The sequence below is a fragment of the Podarcis pityusensis genome (assembly GCF_964106645.2).
Source record: "Podarcis pityusensis genome assembly, chromosome: 3".
In the NCBI taxonomy this organism is placed as follows: Eukaryota; Metazoa; Chordata; class Lepidosauria; order Squamata; family Lacertidae; genus Podarcis; species Podarcis pityusensis.
The window spans coordinates 104,658,153-104,676,071 of NC_138026.1; the positions used below are offsets into that span (position 1 = coordinate 104,658,153).

Consider the following 17,919-nt stretch of genomic DNA (forward strand, 5'->3'; position numbering starts at 1 on the left):
CCAGCTCAGGTATAATTAATTCACCTGGCAAGCCTTCAATCACAGTGAGTGGAGAAGGAACGGGGGCGGCAGGTGCTGGCAGAAAGCTCAAGCGTAACTCAACTTAAGTCAAGGTATGCCTGAACTGAATCACGTTAATGAACCCACATTAAAAGATCTACGTACTGGCTTTGGCTGTAACAACTTGGGGTCAGAGTATCTGAATGACCAACTGTTCCTGGCGACTTAGGTCTTCACACAAGACACTCCTGGGATTAAACCTTGTCTGTGATGCTGCCCCATTTCTTGAACACCCTCCCCAGACAGGTTTACGCAGCATCTCCGCTGTTAGCATTTAGGAACCCAGCAAAATCTGTTTAAATCTTAGCTTTTTAAAAAGAAGATAAAATGGTTTGCTAGTTTTATCTTACTGGTGTTTTACCTTTTGTGTGTGGTTTTTTGTTGTTGTTTTTTGTCGTTTAAAATTAATTTTAGTACTGTTTCAGGTTGCAAGCTGCCTTGGAAAACACAGAGCAGTATTCAACTACGTTTTACTCCGAGTACACTCACTGAAAATTCATGGGCATGGCTTAGCTAGGGCCATTAATTTCAACAGGTCTACTCTGAGAAAAACAGCTGAATACCACCCATGCGGTGGGAAAGTAGGGGCAGAAATGCTTTAGGCATTACTCTGTCAATCATAGTAGCTGAATGGAGCCCTCTAGGTTCAGATTACCAATGGGGAGAGGGGGGAGGCTGCTGCTAGGGTGTGCCTGGATGACCACTGGTGGAGGAGGTGGGACAGGTTGCTGGATGAGATTAAGTCTTGATCTGATGCAGCATGAGTCTTATGCTCAGAAACTACAAGTACCGTATTTTTTGCACCGTAACACTCACTTTTTTCCTCCTAGAAAGTAAGGGGAAATGTCTGTGCATGTTATGGAGCGAATGCCTACGGGTGGCGGGGGGGGGGGATCTGCTGCAGTCATGAGCAGAGGATCCATGGTTCCCCTTCCTTCCCTCCTCTGTGGCTCGCTTTGAAACAGCAAAGCAGGAGAAGAGCCGCTGAGTGGGGAGGAGACAAGGACAGAGAGCCTGCTTGCTTTAAAGGAGCAAAGCGGGAGAGGAGAGGAGCCGCTTACACAAGTGTAAGCGGCTCCTCTCCGGTTGGCTCCTATAAAGCAAGCAGGCTCTCTGTCCCTCTCTCCTCCCCACTCAGCTCGCTAAATAGCATTATTAGCAGCATCCTTCTCCACGCACCCCATGCATGCTCCTTGTCCCTTGAGCGCTTTTCCTTCCCTCCCCACTTAAAACGTGGTTACAAAGCACAGATCCACATGGATCCTCAGGATTTTTGCACTGGGTCACCCCAAATTCAACATCAGATCACATAGCATGTCCATGGCTACATCTTGCACCAAAAAAATCACACACCCACTGTTGCCTGGGGTCGCAGTGGTGCAAAAACATAGTTACAAAGCATGGATCCACATGGATCCTCAGGATTTTTGCATTGGGCTACTCCAAACTCACTGTCAGATCACATGTCTGTGGCCACAGCATGAACCACAAAAATCATACATCCACTGTTTCGTTTAGAATATTTTTTTTCTTGTTTTCCTCCTCTAAAAACTATGTGCGTGTTATGGTCTGGTGCGTGTTATAGAGCGAAAAATACGGTATATATGAGAGAGAGAGAGAAACACTCACAGAGAAGAGAAAGGAGCTGCAGCAATTGCTTACAGATTTCAGGCAAAAAGATACCACTCCCTTTTGGGGATTTGTCACTGTTTCCTAATCATTGCTCATCAGAAGACATTCACCATTAAGTTAGGGCTGCAAAACACACCAGTTTCCAAACTTATCAACTTCCAAACAACTTTAGGGATGATGGCTTCAAGATGCTGCTGAAAATCTGTGAGCCACCTTCCTGGCTTACAGTTGGCTAACGTAAAGTTATTGCTGGAGTATAGCTTCCAATGGCCATGCTGCCTGGGGCTGGTAGGAGCTGGAGGTGAACATCTGGAAAGCCACAAGTTCCACATCCGTGGTTTAAAATAAGAGATGGTGGAGTTTACTTTTCACTCTTTCCACTGAACCAACTCCTCTACCAATCCCAATGGTCAGGGTTTATGGGAGTTTTAGCCAAACAGCACTGTTCCACCCCTTTAAAAGGCAGGGAAGGGAACAACTGTCATTCTCTTTGCGCAACTGCTTGAGTGGTTTAGGAATAGTTGCACTTGCACATGATGTTTCTATGGGTGTGTACCGTTTGCCTTTTTAAAAAAATTATATTTTGCAGCTCAGGTAAAGATGTCTAATACTTGGGACAGGGCTCTAGGAGTGGGAACATGTTCAAAACACTTAAAACACATGCAGAATGTTGGAACTTTCCTATATATACTGTGGAGTTGTTGATCAAAAATAAAGCAAGCTACGATTTTATTTTATGCAGAGTTATATCTGGACTTTCTTCCACAATGAAACCTGAGGTGGTCAACATGGAGCTCCCATCCAGACCTGCATAGCTTCCAGAAGGGGGCTGAATGATGCATTCTCAAACCACGCCTTCATCTGTAATCCTAAATAAATTTGTGGATTCTAGAAACACTCAGCAGAGGCTGGTCCATTAGAACAAATGACACACTGCCCCACCATCCTGAATCAGCCTCTACCTGCCTGCCTTTTTACAACCAGTCCAGTGGATGCTGCTGCTGGTCATCTAGCCCACAAGTCTACCCTCAGCTAACCCCCACCTCAGCCTCAGCAATCCCCTTTTCCCCATGACATCTGGTGGGAGGGCGCCACTACCGAGAAGGTCCTCTGCCTGGTTCCCTGTAACTTCACTTCTTGCAGTGAAGGAACCACCAGAAGGCCCTCGGAGCTGGACCTCAGTGTCCAGGCTGAACAATGCAGGTGGGGACACTCATGCAGGTATACAGGGCCGAGGCTGTTTAGGATTTCAAAGGTCAGCACCAACACTTTGGATTGTGGTGGGAGCCAATGTAGATCTGGTGTTATATGGTCCCAGCGGCCACTCCCAGTCACCAGTCTGGCGGCTGTAGGGGAGGATAACAGAGGCAAACGTAGAGTGACTTGGCTGCATCCCTGACTCTAGCTCCACCTACTGCTGGCCTCCCTGTCTTACACCCTACGAGGCTCAAATGGCACAGCAACCACTGTGAACAGTGCATACATGAGCCCTTGGTGCACCCTGCATCCTTTTCTTCAGCCTGCCCAGCAACTTTGTAGCAAACAAGCCTATGACTCACCTGAGGAAAATAAGCATCTCCCCCAGGCAAAAAAGTTATAGCACCGTAAGCCAAATACAGTCGTATCTTGGGTTACAGACACTTCAGGTTGCGCTTTTTCAGGTTACGGACTGCCGAAACCTGGAAGTACCAGAATGGGTTACTTCCGGGTTTCGGCGGTTGCACATGCGCAGAAGTGCTAAATCGCGCTTTGCGCATGCACAGAAGTGCCGAATTGCAACCCACGCGTGCGCAGACACAGGTTGCGAACACTGTGGGTTGCGAACGTGCATCCCGCACGGATCACGTTCGCAACCCAAGCATCCACTGTATATGTAAGGACATAGCTATAATGGGGTAAATCATTTTTACTGTATTAATGATTTCTGTGTGTTGACAAAGATGGAGGAACAGAAGGAGTGAGAGAATATTAAGCGATATGGAAAGTTCTGCACCACTGTGTTTTTAAAAGTCTGGTATTGACACCTCAAACATCGTAATACCTCCCTGAAAAAGAGCGGGCGATGTTGATGGTTTTAACACAACCAAGAGTCTCAGGGTTACCTTAAAGACTAGTAACTGAATTGTGACATAAGCTTATGGCACAATACAGCTGCCAAATCTTCATACAGGCCACAATTTGGACTGCTACAGGTTGTTTGGACTGCTTAGAGCCTAGTCCAGCAACCAAGATTTGAAGAGCTCAGCTGGATCTGTCCAAAGGCCCATCGCTAGTCCAGCATCCTGTTTCTCACAGCAGCCGGCCGGACGCCTGTGGGGAAGCCTGCAAGCAAGACATTGGCACAACAAGACTCTCCCCACCTGTGATTCTCAGCAAATGGTATTCAAAGGCATGTTGTTTCTGACAATGGAGGCAAAACACAAGGCATTGTGGCTAGTTGCATTAACTTCCATGAGTTTGTCTAACTCTCTTTTAAAGCCATCCAAGTTGGTGTCCATCATTACACCCTTGTAGGAGAGAATTTCATAGTTCAACTTTCTTTTGCTCGCCCCGACTCTTCCAACATTCAGTTTTAACTGAGTGGCCCCAGGATCTAGTATTGCAAGATGCATGCATAATTTTATAATACTCTATGGCCCTTTCCTTATCTGCCTCTTCCTAAGCCAAAGTTGTTTGCGATTGCTCTTGCAGCACCCTATACAAATTCAGATAAAACACTGCAGTGAACGGGGAGAACTGTGCCATCCTCAAGGGAATGAGAAGAAAATGATTCTGCTAACCTAAAACCCAGATTTAAAAGCAAAGGGAATAATTCAACATTGGGCTGTTCCAGTCCCATCTGCGCAACCATTTCAGCTTACCAGATGGCACGATCCCTCTCTGCTACCCCACACATTGTCCTGGAGGTTATTCCGACCCCAAACCCAGCCAATTTCAGGGACACATGGGGGGCAGGGATAGCCCCACTGCACAAGCGGGAGTCCCTGTGTAGGGCTTCTGTTGATAGGGTTTGTTAGATAAATCTTAACCATAATAGCTAACAAATCATTTTTTAAGCTCAAGAGAGGTAGCTCAGTAGGTAGAGTATGAGACTCAATTTCAGGGTCTACATGACCCTCATGGTCCCTTCCAACTCTATGATTCTAATAACTTTTAATGCTGTTCCTAAACAGGAAGATAGTTTTTTTAAAAAAAACAACAACACATTAAGGGGCCAGCCTGTCTCAAGAAGGAGCCCTAACATTTAATCAAGCTTTAAATCAGGGATGGGGAACCCATTATCTCTGAACCCTGGCAATGGGCTGGGATCGGTGGAAATCAAAGTCCATCCTCATCTGGAAGACCACAAGTTCCTTATCCCTGAGTCAAGCCTGATTCACCCACAGCACAAAACTATGTGGGTCTACTTGGCTGTATGTCTCTCTGTGGTTAATGGGGGCTTGCTCCCTAGTAACCATGTTTAGGGTTGCAGACCCAGTTCCCAACAGAGGCTCAACTCTGTACACAGTGGGGAGTGATCCCTATTTAATTCTATAGGACTTGCTTCCGAGTAGACAAGCACAGGATGGCACTGTGATTCTTGCTCTCAAAACTAGAGGGGTCAGCAGAGGAAACCCACCAGGGGACTGGCTGGAGTTTTGTTTAGTTCAAGGCTCTCGGTCAGCCTGTCAGTTCCACCCACTGCCACTTTACAGGGAAGCAAACACCCAAACTAACACGTGCATGTTGCAAGCCCAGCCCCACTGAACTCAATGGGGCTTCTTCTGCACGAGGTAAGGAAGGGACAGAGGTGTCCAAGTTTGCCTACTTATTTGCAGGCTCGTGAGGAGGGGGGTGGGGAATCCCCTGTTGCAAAACACAGGCGCACCTTTCTCCCCCGAGGATGCTGCAATGGATTTGCCCCGACCTTTCACCCGATCGCAACCCGGGCTGGGCAAACATCCGAGGTGACCCCTCCGCTGCATTTCCCCCTTTCCGCGAAGCATTTCGAAGTGAAGGGCTCGCGCAACGACCGGGGGGCGGCGGGAGGCCTTCTTCGAGCTGAATCCGGGCCAGAGCGGGGCGTGCCTTTCCGGTGCCGGGGCTGGCTGGCTAGGCCCATGGCTGGCTCCCCTTCCGGTGTCAATTGCCCAAGACCCAGCCAGCCCGGAGCTGCTCTCTCCAAAGCCAACGGGTGCATTGACTCGGGGCGCTCCGACGGAGCACGTGCAGCTGAGACAACGGTGCTTCCGAGCATGTCAAGAGCTCCATCCCCTTTCTACAGGCAGAGGGGAAGCCCAGGACCCCTATAATCCAGAAATAACGCCCCCCCCCCTTGTACGCGAACTGCCCTCTTTCCCCCGCCCCGGTTACCTTCTTCATGATGCCCGTCTTCCTCTTGCTGAACGTGGTGTATCTCCGCAGCTTGTTGTCGATGAATTCCATCTTGATCTTGACGCGGCCGCGGGTCTTCTTGCCCGGCTTGGCGCCGCTGACGGCGCCGCTCCCCCCGCCGTAGCCCCCCGCCGCTGCAGCCGCTGCAGCCGCCGCCACGGCCGCCGCCTCGGGCCCCCCCACCACCACCCCGAGCTCCATGTCGCCCAAAGTCCGCTTCACGCCGCGCCGGTCGCCCACCAGCTCCTCCTCCTCGCCAGACTCCGAGTTGCCTTCGCTGTCGCTCGCAGCCGCCGCCGCCGCCGCCACGGCCGCCCCCAAGTCCCGGTCGCGATCGAAGCGACCCCCGGCCGCCCCAGGGCCGCTCGGAGGGCCCGTCCCGTTGCCCGGGCCGCCGCGCACTCCCGCAGAAGCCGCCGCCGCCGAAGCAGAAGAAGCAGCGCCGCCGCCGCCGCCACCGTTCGCCCCGCGGGAGAGCCCCGCGCCCGGCCGGCCCGAGGACGTCCTGGCCATGCCCATGACCGAGCTCCGGGGCAGGGCGGCAGCGCCGTTCCCGGCCCCGCTGGGTAACATGGTGCCGCCGCCGCCGCCGCCGCCTCCTCTCAGCGCCAGTGTGGGACGGACGGGTCGGGTCAGGCCGGCGCTGCCATGGGCCCCGGAGCTGGCAGGCTGGGCCCGGCCCCCTCCGCGCTCTCGCTCTGCCCTGCTGCCGCCGCCGCCGCCGCCTTCGCCCGCCTCGCGAGCCTCTCGCTCACGCTCCACGCAGGACCCGCGCCGGCCCGGGGAGCCCCCTCGCTCCCTCCGCCTCCTCCTCCTTCCTCGCCGCCGCCTCCTCCTCCTGCCGCGCTGCCTTTCCCCCCATATAAAGCGATACAATGTTGCCTTTTATGGCGAGGGCGCTCCTTATATGGTGCGAGCCGGCGCTTTGCATCTATTGGCCGACCCCTCAGCGGCGCCCGCGCGCCGTTGGCTGGCGGGGGCCGGGCTCGCCTCGCCGTTGGACGGGGCGGGAGAGGGCTCGTTTGCATACATTCCAAAAGAGCTGCGTTCGCCGAGACGTCACTCGGAGGCGCAGCTCTTAAAGGGAAAGCGGGGCGGCGCTTCTCCCGAGCAAAGAGGAGGCGGGGCAGTAGCAGCAGCCGCCTGGGAGGGAGGGAGGGAGGGAGGCAAGGAAGGAGAGCGTGGATTGAGCAAGAGAGACAAGGAGCCGGGGGCGGACGGGAGGAAATATCCCCGGAGGCTCAGCAGCTGAGACTGCTGGATCCAAGGGGGGGGGGAGCCCTGCATGTTTACTCGCGAGTAAGCCCACCGAGTTTCATGATCTTTTTTTTTTACTCACAAGTAGGCGTGCGTCGGTCTTGGAGGCTGGATCTGCACGTGCACCGACGGGCGGGGATGTGCCATGACCTATAGTATGTATATGAAATGAACTGATCGTAAATCTCTTCCTTCCTTCCTTCCTTCCTTTCCCCTCTACCTAAGGAGCTAAGAAGTGAGGCAAAGAGGCACCGGGATCCAACTAAGTGAGGGGGCGCATGGGACTGAGAAGCAGCTCCTCGCCAAGGGCTCAGTCGGAGCCACCCGCTTTCGGCTGTCAAATTTGTCCAGATACACCTTCCCTTTCCCCCGCCGCCGTTTGTCGCTCCTCCTGGATTTGAGGTAGAACGTGCCTGCCGCTGGAGGCTCATCAGATGGTTTGAGGGTAGCCCTCTTGTTCACACTCCCAATATATTGGGTTGGACTGGAGAAACTCCAGAGGGGGGTGGGGTGGTTTAGCAGGGAAGTTGAACAATTCGCCTTTCCCTACCAGGCCTGCTCAACACCAAAAAAAGATTTCCCTGGGAAGAGTGGGATTGGTGCATCGGATCATTTATGTCCAAGCTTCTCTTCACACCGCCTTCCGAAGTTTCTCTCCAAATGAGAAGTAAAGTATTCAAAGTTGAGAATCTCTACACTGCCCAGCGGCAGAAGACGAGAGAAAAGTTTGGAACAGCGAAAGCAACAGCATCTTGCCCTTATTACAAACAAAACAAAACAAGGGTATCATACAGTGGTTTATGATATAATATCAGCAAGAGAAAGCAAGGGCTAAAAAATAGGCACAGGAGTGGATCCCATATAGATGCAGAGCTGAGTTTGCTTCCTGGCTGCAGCTAAAAATGGAAATAATTAGTGACTGGAGGCATATCAGTTCTACATACTTAAGGAATCACTGTTCAAGTGAGTTCTGTCCCTGGGGATTAGAGTTGTGCAAGGATGTTAATCATCCCATTGTTCTTAGGTAAAGAAGAATGGTTAAGCTTCCTAACTTTGCAATATAGGCGTTGTGCCCCCTCTTTACTCTCCATCAAACTTAGAGTCTTTTTAGAGTTGACACCTTGCAACTTTGGGCAGTCTAGCCATCCACCACAGAAAAAAATGTGGAGGACTTAAAGAGGCTTATTCTGATGATAAGGCTACTTAATAGCTACTCTTACAATATTAATCACAGGGTAGGAAGCGTACTCACAAATGCAGCATTATCTATAATCTCAGCAAAGATAGTCTGTTCAACCCACTGTATTATCTAAACAGATAATGCTCAGAAATATTTGATTTATACCCTGGTGCTTTTGCTTTGAATTGCTTTATCTGCTTTTATAATTGCATACAAACCGTTTTACTTTTTCAATTGTATGATTAAATTGCTGTAACTCACCCTGGAACCTTAGGGAGAAATGACGAATAATAAATCATATAAATAAAAGACGTATCAATTCACATTATCTACGATGCATCATTCATACTAATTTTTGGGGATTTCATTTCTTAGAAATGACTGAGAGTGAATACATAGAAAAATATAGATAATACACCAGTCATCGATATAACTTGTCTATGATGTGTCTTTTATTTAAGAATATAAATCACTATCAGCTTCTTTTTGGGAAATTTTTAGGAGGTTATATGGCCTAGTTGTTGGCTGGTATTTAAATGGCTTATAACACTAAGCCATGGTTTGTTTTAACCACTGTTTGTTCCACAAATCACAAGTCATCTTGCAAAAGGGCATACAAATCGTGGCTCGTTACTCCAAAGCTTGGTTTGTTTTTCAGCTACTCTTGCCTCTGCAATTTATCATCACTTCCACTAACTATGGGGGCACTAACCTTTTGAGGCTATGGTTACCAGACATCCCTGTTTCTCAGGGACAGTCCCCGGATTTACAAATCTATCCTCGGACAAAATCCGTCCCCGGAATGTCCCTGGATTTCATTTAATGTCCCCGGATTTATATTTTAAGTGTTGTAGATTTATTAGTAGGGAATGAATGTTGCATGATTGGTTTAACAGCACAAGACACATCATATGCAAAATTGAAATTGAAATACTTTATTGTCACTTGTATACAGTGAGATTACATGAACACCCTCCACTCAGCTCTCTTAGTCTTAATTCCCCTCGTTTACTGACGCACACCCACCAAACCCGAAAGTCACTTGCCCTGTTGTTATCTTTTCATTCAGCAGCCTAACAGCCCACGGATAGAAGCTGTTCTTTACCCTGTTGGTGTGACTAATCATGCTTCTATATCTTCTGCCTGAGGGCAGGAGATCAAGAAAGTGCTGGCCAGGGTGTGAATCATCCCTGAGAATTTCCCTCACTCTCCTGAGGCAACGTTCTTCCGCAATGTCATCCAGTGGATTCACGGGACAGCCCATAATATCTTGTGCTGTATTCACCACCCTCTGTAGGCACTTCCTATCAGATGATGTCAAACCAGCGTACCACACCGTGATGCAGTATGAAAGGACACTTTCTATTGTTGACCGGTAGAAGGAGATCATCAGATGTTGATTGACATTGTTCTTCCGCAAGACTCTGAGGAGATGGAGTCTCTATTGGGCTTTCTTAGCCACCTGGGTTGTATTTATTTTCCAAGTAAGGTCTTCACTGAGATAAACTCCTAGGAATTCAAAGGAAGAGACTCTCTCCACACAGCCCTCCTTGATGTACAGCAGGGCTAGTTCTCCTCTCTTCCTCCGAAAGTCCAACACCATCTCCTTTGTCTTGCTGATATTAAGGTGCAAGTTGTTCCATAGGCACCATGTAGATATTTTTTGGACCTCCCCTCTATACACTGATTCGTCTCCACCTGTTGTTAAACCCATTATGGTGGTGTCATCTGCAGACTTAATAATTGCAATAGACGGGTCAGATGATACACAATCGTATGTATACAATGAATACAGGTAGGGACTTAGCACACATCCCTGTGGTGTGCCAGTGCTGATTTTTAAGGAATTAGATGTTACACATCCAATCCTCACTGTTTGTGTCCGATCTATCAGAAAGTCTTTAATCCAATCACAGATGGTAGGAAAAAATGGCGGGCACCCCAGCAGCGAGCAGCTCATGAAGCCAGCCAGAGCCAACTGCGCTACCAGGCCGACTCTGGGCTATTGAGACTGCCGCTGCCACTGACGAGGGGGAACCAGGGACGCCTGGCACGTCAACTGGGGGAACCGCTGACACACACCCCAAATCGAGACGGGAGCGAGAGAACCCGGCTGACTGCCCAGCAGTGCTCCGGGGCCAGGAAAACCCCCAGAGCCGACGCAGGGAGAAGGAGGAGAGCAGCTGCCGCCGCTGAGAAAGGGACGTAGGGGAGCACCAGGAAGGCAAGGACACATGGCTGAGCCCAGGCCCAACCCGGGCCTACTCCACGGCAGCTAGCACTCCCAAGAGAGCAAGCCGGGACCCAGAGGAAGGCTGTGCGATGGAGGAGACCACAGAAAAGAAGTTATTACTTCTTGATTAAAAAAAAAAAATAAAACAATTTTAATAACTTTTTTCTTTTTTAAAAAAAAGTGTCCCCGGACTCTTTAAAAAAATCTGGTAACCTTATTTTAGGCCGATAGGCACATTTAGGTTCTTGAGCTGTAGCCATGAGCCCCCACTTTCCTCTCCACCCGATGAGCCCCCCACCAAGGCACAGGATGAGAGAGTGAGCTTGCGCATGTGCACAGACAATTCCTTTTTTTCAAGTACTCTGGGTAAAAGTCAAGATCCAGTAGAGTTGATCTAAGCATTGAAAAGAGAAATAATGGCACTCTTCCAAGTTCCTCCTTTAGTGTTTACATACTTCTCAAGGAATAAAAGGGTACCGCATCTTCAGCATCTCATGACTAAAAGGGCTTTGAGTGATGGGCACCAGGGGAAGAACATTGCACCCAGGTTGGCATTAACCAAACATCAGGCTGCAGACCAGTTCTATGGGTGATTAAATATTTTTGAGTGCTTGAGCAAAACACTGTAAACATGAAGGAGATGATGTCACCTCACAATGCTTACTTCATCCACCCTTTCATGTGCATCGTGCGGCAATGGAGCTCCCCTACTAACAACCCCCCACCAGGCCTCCTCCCGCATACAGAGAGCTCACGCATTGATGCTCACGCATTGCTGCATGCAGGTCATGAGTCTGAACTGGATCTCAAAACTATTTGGGATCAGAAGTATTTAATAGAAGGACGATTGTGGAAAAAGGTGTTTGGGAGTGTCGCAGAAACTGAAATGCAGTCAAAGTACACTTTGGTTATGCCCAGAGGCCCTTCCCTCCTCCTGCTAGCCACAGACGTGCACAGTGAAATACTTCCATCGTTCATCTGCAGCCAGCCGTAGTGCTTTTGCTTCTACAGCCAGAATCTAATCATTGCAGTTCAGATTGGAAAAGAATTTTGCCCCCGGGTCAAATTGGCTGGCAATTCTACGTCAGGAAAGAAGAGAGAGAGAATTGCAGTTTATAAGTCTTGCTGCTCAATTAATTTGCAAACAGTTTTAAACTCATGCTCCTGCACACGTGTGTGTGTGGTACACATACACACAGATGCACACAAAACTTACTCCTTGCCTTCAGGCATATCTGACTCTTTTCCATTTCCACCCCTCCTGTTTTTTTCCACTTAACAGCTTAACAGCACAGGGTAACCGTGCCCCTGAAGGACCAGGTGCACAGCCTGGGAGTCATTCTGGACTCACAGCTGTCCATGGAGGCGCAGGTCAATTCTGTGTCCAGGGCAGCTGTTTATCAGCTCCATCTGGTACGCAGGCTGAGACCCTACCTGCCCGCAGACTGTCTTGCCAGAGTGGTGCATGCTCTGGTTATCTCCCGCTTGGACTACTGCTTGGACTATGTGGGGCTACCTTTGAAGGTGACCCGGAAACTGCAATTAATCCAGAATGCGGCAGCTAGACTGGTGATTGGGAGTGGCTGATGGGACAATATTTGTAACACTGGTCCTAAAGGATCTTCACTGGCACTCTGTACATCTACGAGCACATTTCAGAGTGTTGGTGCTGACCTTTAAAACCCTAATGGGCCTCAGCTTAGTATACCTGAAGGAGCGTCTCCACCCCCGTCGCTCAGCCTGGATGCTGAGGTCCACCTCCAAGGGTCTTCTGGTTCCCTCACTGCAATAAGCGAAGTTACAAGGAAGGAACCAGGCAGAGGGCCTTCTCGGTAGTGGCACCTGCCCTGTGGAACGCCCTCCCTTCAAATGTCAAGGAATAAGCAAATATCTGACTTTTAGAAGACATCTGAAGGCAGCCCTGTTTAGAAAAGGTTTTAAGGATTGATGTTTTTATTATGGTTTTAGTTATGTTGTAAGCCACCCAGAGTGGCTGGGGAAACCCAAATTATTGTTGTTGTTGTCGTTGTCATTACTAAGGGGGGTTCTGCCAAGGACATCCCTGCTTATATGTTTCATCTTATTTTTTAATTTTTTATTTTAATCCTTTCTCATGTGTCTCAAGGCGATTTACGACCATACAAAACAATTAAAATGATAATAAGGGTAGGCTTAAAAAATGCAAATAAAAACCTAAGGCACAGATCTAAAATATCCCCACACACAGACACATCCAGCTGGAAAAAAATTGTTGAAACAAGCTGGTCTCCATCCTCGCCACACAACTGCCAATGGCATGTGTGGGAGGCTGAGTGAACAAATGAATAGGCTTCTGGAAAAGGCAGAATTAATAGAATTATAGTCATCAAAGTTCAACAGGCAATATCATGTTTCTGGTCAGAGCACAGAATATGAGTAGCTGGTGGTTGGCAGGTGCAAAAATAAAATCGAGCATACCTGTGGGAAATGCAGTTCCAATTTGAAGATCTGTTAAATTCACTTAAAAATTTAAAAAGTTCCAGTCTATTAGGCCTTTGGGGAGGGAACCAGCAAGTACAGCAGTAAATGACAACTGTGGTGTTATTTATCTTGTTCTGGAAAAAGGAGCCTCTTTCCCTTGGCTCTGGAAGAAGCAAGTTCAGACTCTGATTTACTGCACGGGTGTCAAACACAAGGGCCGCGGGCCGAATCCGGCCCGCCAGACCTCGTCATGTGGCCCGTGTAGCCGCCGGCGGCCGCCAGCCTTCACCTTTTATTCTCGCTTTTTTTTTTTGACACAAGAAAACCGCCTCTTCAGCGCATGCGCGGCAGCCTACAAGCCAGAGAACGTCTGCCCTCTAGCGGCGCTAGAGTTTGGCAATATTTGTATGTTTAAAAAAATAATAATTACTGTCTGTTACCAAAAATCATTTTTCAATAAATTGTACAATAATTGTACATTTGAATATCTACTTGCCATTATTCTGACTATGTTTCTGCTTTCAGAGCTAGTTATTACTTAAATTATTACAAAAAACAGTAATAATTGAATGCAGTGACAATAATTTATGATAATAAAGAGTGGACACATAGTCCTACAGATACAACCGGCCCTTTGAGGGTGACCAAACTGCTGATGCAGCCCCCAATGAATTTGAGTTTGACACCCCTGATTTACTGGATTATCTGGCCTACGACCCAATCTATGCTTGCAAGCCTGAATTTTACAACACTTGCAGCTATTTGGGGTTGGGTTGTAGACATGAGATTCTGCATACACTTTCTACAGGGCGGGACCGCGGAAAAGATAATTAACAGAATTATCAAATGTACGGGGGGTGGGGGTGGAAGGAAGTAGTAACATCAGCTTTTAACACTGCAAAATTTTAAATACACTTCCCCTGAAAACTAGGTGGGTTTTTTCATAGGATTGGTTCTGCATTTGCCTTGGGGCTTTTCTGAGAATTCGTTAGTGGGGCGTAAAAGTCAGGGCCATTTGCTCTTGGCACCCAAAATATTGCATTCAGAGGTTGAATACCTCTTCATAGTGTGATAGGAATTTTATGGTCTTAGATATATGGTAATGTTCATAAGTGTACCAACCAAGCACATACAGTGGTGCCCCACAAGACGAATGCCTCGCAAGACGGAAAACTCGCTAGACGAAAGGGTTTTCCGTTTTTTGAGCTGCTTCGCAAGACGAATTTCCCTATGGGCTTGCTTCGCAAGACGAAAAACGAAAACGTCTTGCAAGTTTGTTTCCTTTTTCTTAACACTGTTAATACAGTTGCGACTTGACTTTGAGGAGCAACTCATAGAACGCGGTGTGGTACTTAAACTTTTAAAACTTTTTGGGGGGTTTTTGGATTTTGGGTTGGGGTGTTTGGAATTCAAGGACTTGGTGTTGGGGAGGGGTTTGCAAGAATCTGGAAGCTTGTTTCCCCCCCCCCCCCGCATTTTTATGATTTTCTGTGACCATTGGGCCACTCTGCTGTTTTTTAAAAAAAATCCTGGATTTGAATTTCTGTGTGGTGGGTGGCTGGGGGAACAGTTGAGGAGGGGGTTCTTCAGCAAGAAGCAAAGAGTGGAAGAGGAACCTTCTTCGAGTTGTCCCCCAGAGTCTTAGAAAATGTACTGTACACTTTGTTGATTTTTAAATGTTTTTCTGTCATGTTTAGAAACTTAATTTATTGTTCCTTCAATTTTTGAAATGCTCTTTACAGTATGTGTGACTTACTTAAGTCACTTAATAAACTCTTGTTGTACCAGATTTGGCTTTGTTTGGACTTTTTTTGACCATAGGAACGCATTAATTGAATTTCAATGCATTCCTATGGGATTTCGTGCTTCGCAAGACGAAAAATTCGCTAGACGAAAAAACTCGCGGAACAAATTAATTTCGTCTTGTGAGGCACCACTATACATAGATCAGCACAGGAAGGCCAACCTGGAACCATTTTGATTCCTAAACTGAGCAAATGTTTTCTTTGCAAGGTCAAACTGGAAAAGCCTTCCCATTGTCTCTTTCCTCACAAATCCTGTCTTAAGGGTATGTCTATGTTTGAATAGGGTGTGAGCCTGTGACCTGGCCCAGGAACTAAGTATTTATCACTACAAAAGACTAGCCAGGCTACCCAGGAAATCCAATCAAGTAACTTGCCAGACAGGAGATAAACAACGACAGGAGAAAAACAACATTAAAAGTTCTGTTTTAGACTGCCTTTTCTGTGATGTAGGTATGATGTATCTGGGGGTGGTCTTGATCTACAGGATGGGAATTTCAAAAGTCTTTATAAGGCCTTGCATGCCATTTTTCTGGGTCCTCCTCCTTTCCTGCATGTGAGGGGAGCACCCTGTTGCAACAGATCAATAAAGATCAAGCTTACTAGCTGCTTTACTTCTCAATATTCTCTGGTTGGCCTCTGTTATTTTCTCCTACCAATAGAGAACCCACTTAAGGACTCTATATGGGCTCTTCGATACCCCATAAGGGAAAAGGGCAATTTTTGTTTACAACAATAGGATGTATCATATCTAGTGAGAGGGGTTTGATGTGGCTAAAAATCAGCATTTGTAACGGGGCTTGGGGATTTTAGCATGGCTACCCGTTTCGCGGAACAGCATTCCTGTCAAGATAATGACAGGCACCGACTATCTGAACTTCCCAAGAAAATATCAAAGACATTTATGGTTTGACAGGCATTCCCAGCAGGATGAGTAGATCTCTGCAATGGGTGTCTGCAGTGCTTTTTTTTTCCTAAAAAAAAATAATGTTTAGGGGTACTCTCATTTTGACTCAAGAAAACCACCATTTTATAGTTCGAATCGGGGGGAAATAAATAAAAGTACAAAGATCCATGAAATGTTTAGGGGTATGTGTACCCCTGCGTACCCCCCCCCAAAGCACTGCGTATCTACTCTCTGCTGCCCTTAAATTTATCTGCTGCAAATGCTGTTTTTAACTGGGTTTTGGGAGGGTTTTTTTAGCAGTTTTTGTATTTTGTACATTGCCTTCAGACGTGTTTGTAGAAGGCAATGCTTAAAGAAAGTAAGTATAATTTGGAACCGCTATGAATCGTTAGTAGGGTTGGAATAACACTTGTAGTTTAATGGTGAATTTTGGATATAATGGAGAGGTAAAAGATTTGGATTATTGTAAAAGATGCGGGAGGAAATGATTAACAATAGGACCCACAAAGGGAGGAGGGGAATCCAGGAGATTCCATGGAATCTTGTCGTTATATTGTATGTTGGATATGTGATTGTAAAACTGTAATTTAAAAAATCAAATAAAATCAATAACAAATCAAATAAAGATGGGTAGCCGTGTTGGTCTGCCATAGTCGAAGTAAAAAGATTCCTTCCTGTAGCACCTTAAAGACCAACTAAGTTAGTTCTAGGTATAAGCTTTCGTGTGCATGCACACTTCTTCAGATACACTGAAACAGAAGTTCTGTTTCAGTGTATCTGAAGAAGTGTGCATGCACACGAAAGCTTATACCTAGAACTAACTTAGTTGGTCTTTAAGGTGCTACAGGAAGGAATCTTTTTAAATCAAATAAATAAAGTAAATTTGGGACCACTACGTGTTACATGACAGTGACCACTTATGCATAACCAAATAAATGCAAAAAGATTGATTTATTTGCACAAAATTTGCATGGACCAATTTATAGATCATTGGGTGCAATACATCACCATCATAGGGAAGGCTGTGATCAGGTAATCTGTGCGCCTACTTTGGCTGCTGCCCAGCTGCTACCTGTTTTTGGGGAACCTGATGGGGCTACATTTCCTCTGAAGGAGCAGGTTCGTAGCTTGGGGGGTACTCCTGGATCCTTTGCTGTCGCTCGAGGCTCGGGTGGCCCGGAGTGGCTTCCATCAGCTTCGGCTGGTGGCCCAGCTACGCCCCTATCTGGACAGGGATAGCCTAACTACTGTTGCCTATGCTCTGGTAACCTCAAGGTTAGATTACTGCAATGCGTTATACATAGGGCTGCCTCTGAAGACAGTTCAGAAACTTCAGCTAGTGCAGAATTCAGCCACCAGGTTCCTCACCGGAACAATACAGTTTGAGCATATTACACAGACCCTGGTCCAGCTGCACTGGATACCAATTAGTTTCCTGGTCCAATTCCAAGTGCTGGTTTTGACCTGTAAAGCCTTAAACGGCTCACGACCGCAATACCTCAAGGACCGCCTCTTTCCATATGAAACTACCCAGACGCTGAGATCATCTCCTGAGCTCCTTCTTTGTGTGCCTCCTCCTCCAGAGGTCCGGAGGGTGGCAACATGAGAACGGGCCTTCTCTGCAGTGGCTCCCCATCTGTGGAATGCTCTCCCCAGGAAAGTTCGCCTGGTGCCTTCATTATACACCTTTAGTCTCCAGGCAAAAATGATCCTTTTTAGCCAAGCCTTTGATTGATTTGATTGACATCCTTTGCCCTTTTAAAATGTGGGGGTTTGGGGGTTGGGGTTGGATTATTGGGTTGTTTTTATTTTGATTATTTATTTTGTGGTTTTATATTTTGATTTTTTTCTGTGAACCACCCTGAGACCTCCGGGTATAGGGCAGTATATAAATTCAATAAATAATAATTTCAAGGTCTCTCCTTGCTTCTCTTTCTTAGTGAGCTTCGGCCCAGTATACCTGAAGGAGAGTCTCCACCCCCATCATTCTGCCCAGACGCTGAGGTCCAGCGCC

General features: G+C 47.4%; 1 protein-coding gene and 1 long non-coding RNA gene across 3 annotated transcripts in view; one reads left to right on the forward strand and one right to left on the reverse strand.

Annotated features, from left to right (window-relative positions):
* Positions 1–6,766, reverse strand: part of SRF (serum response factor) — an 82,881-nt gene extending 76,115 nt beyond the window's left edge. Inside the window, exon 1 of one of the 2 annotated variants that reach the window (XM_080998164.1) lies at positions 6,046–6,766. In XM_080998164.1, the coding sequence (XP_080854290.1) occupies positions 6,046–6,639 (594 nt within the window). In that variant the 5' untranslated portion in view covers positions 6,640–6,766. The remainder of the gene's footprint in view (positions 1–6,045) is intronic. The other variant, XM_080998165.1, reaches the window with a different exon arrangement.
* Positions 6,767–7,147: 381 nt separating this feature from the next.
* LOC308472977 lies at positions 7,148–8,831 on the forward strand. The gene is made up of 2 exons (XR_013983843.1): positions 7,148–7,365; positions 7,549–8,831. It is a non-coding gene; the product is annotated as an uncharacterized lncRNA (long non-coding RNA).
* Positions 8,832–17,919: the final 9,088 nt, after the last annotated feature.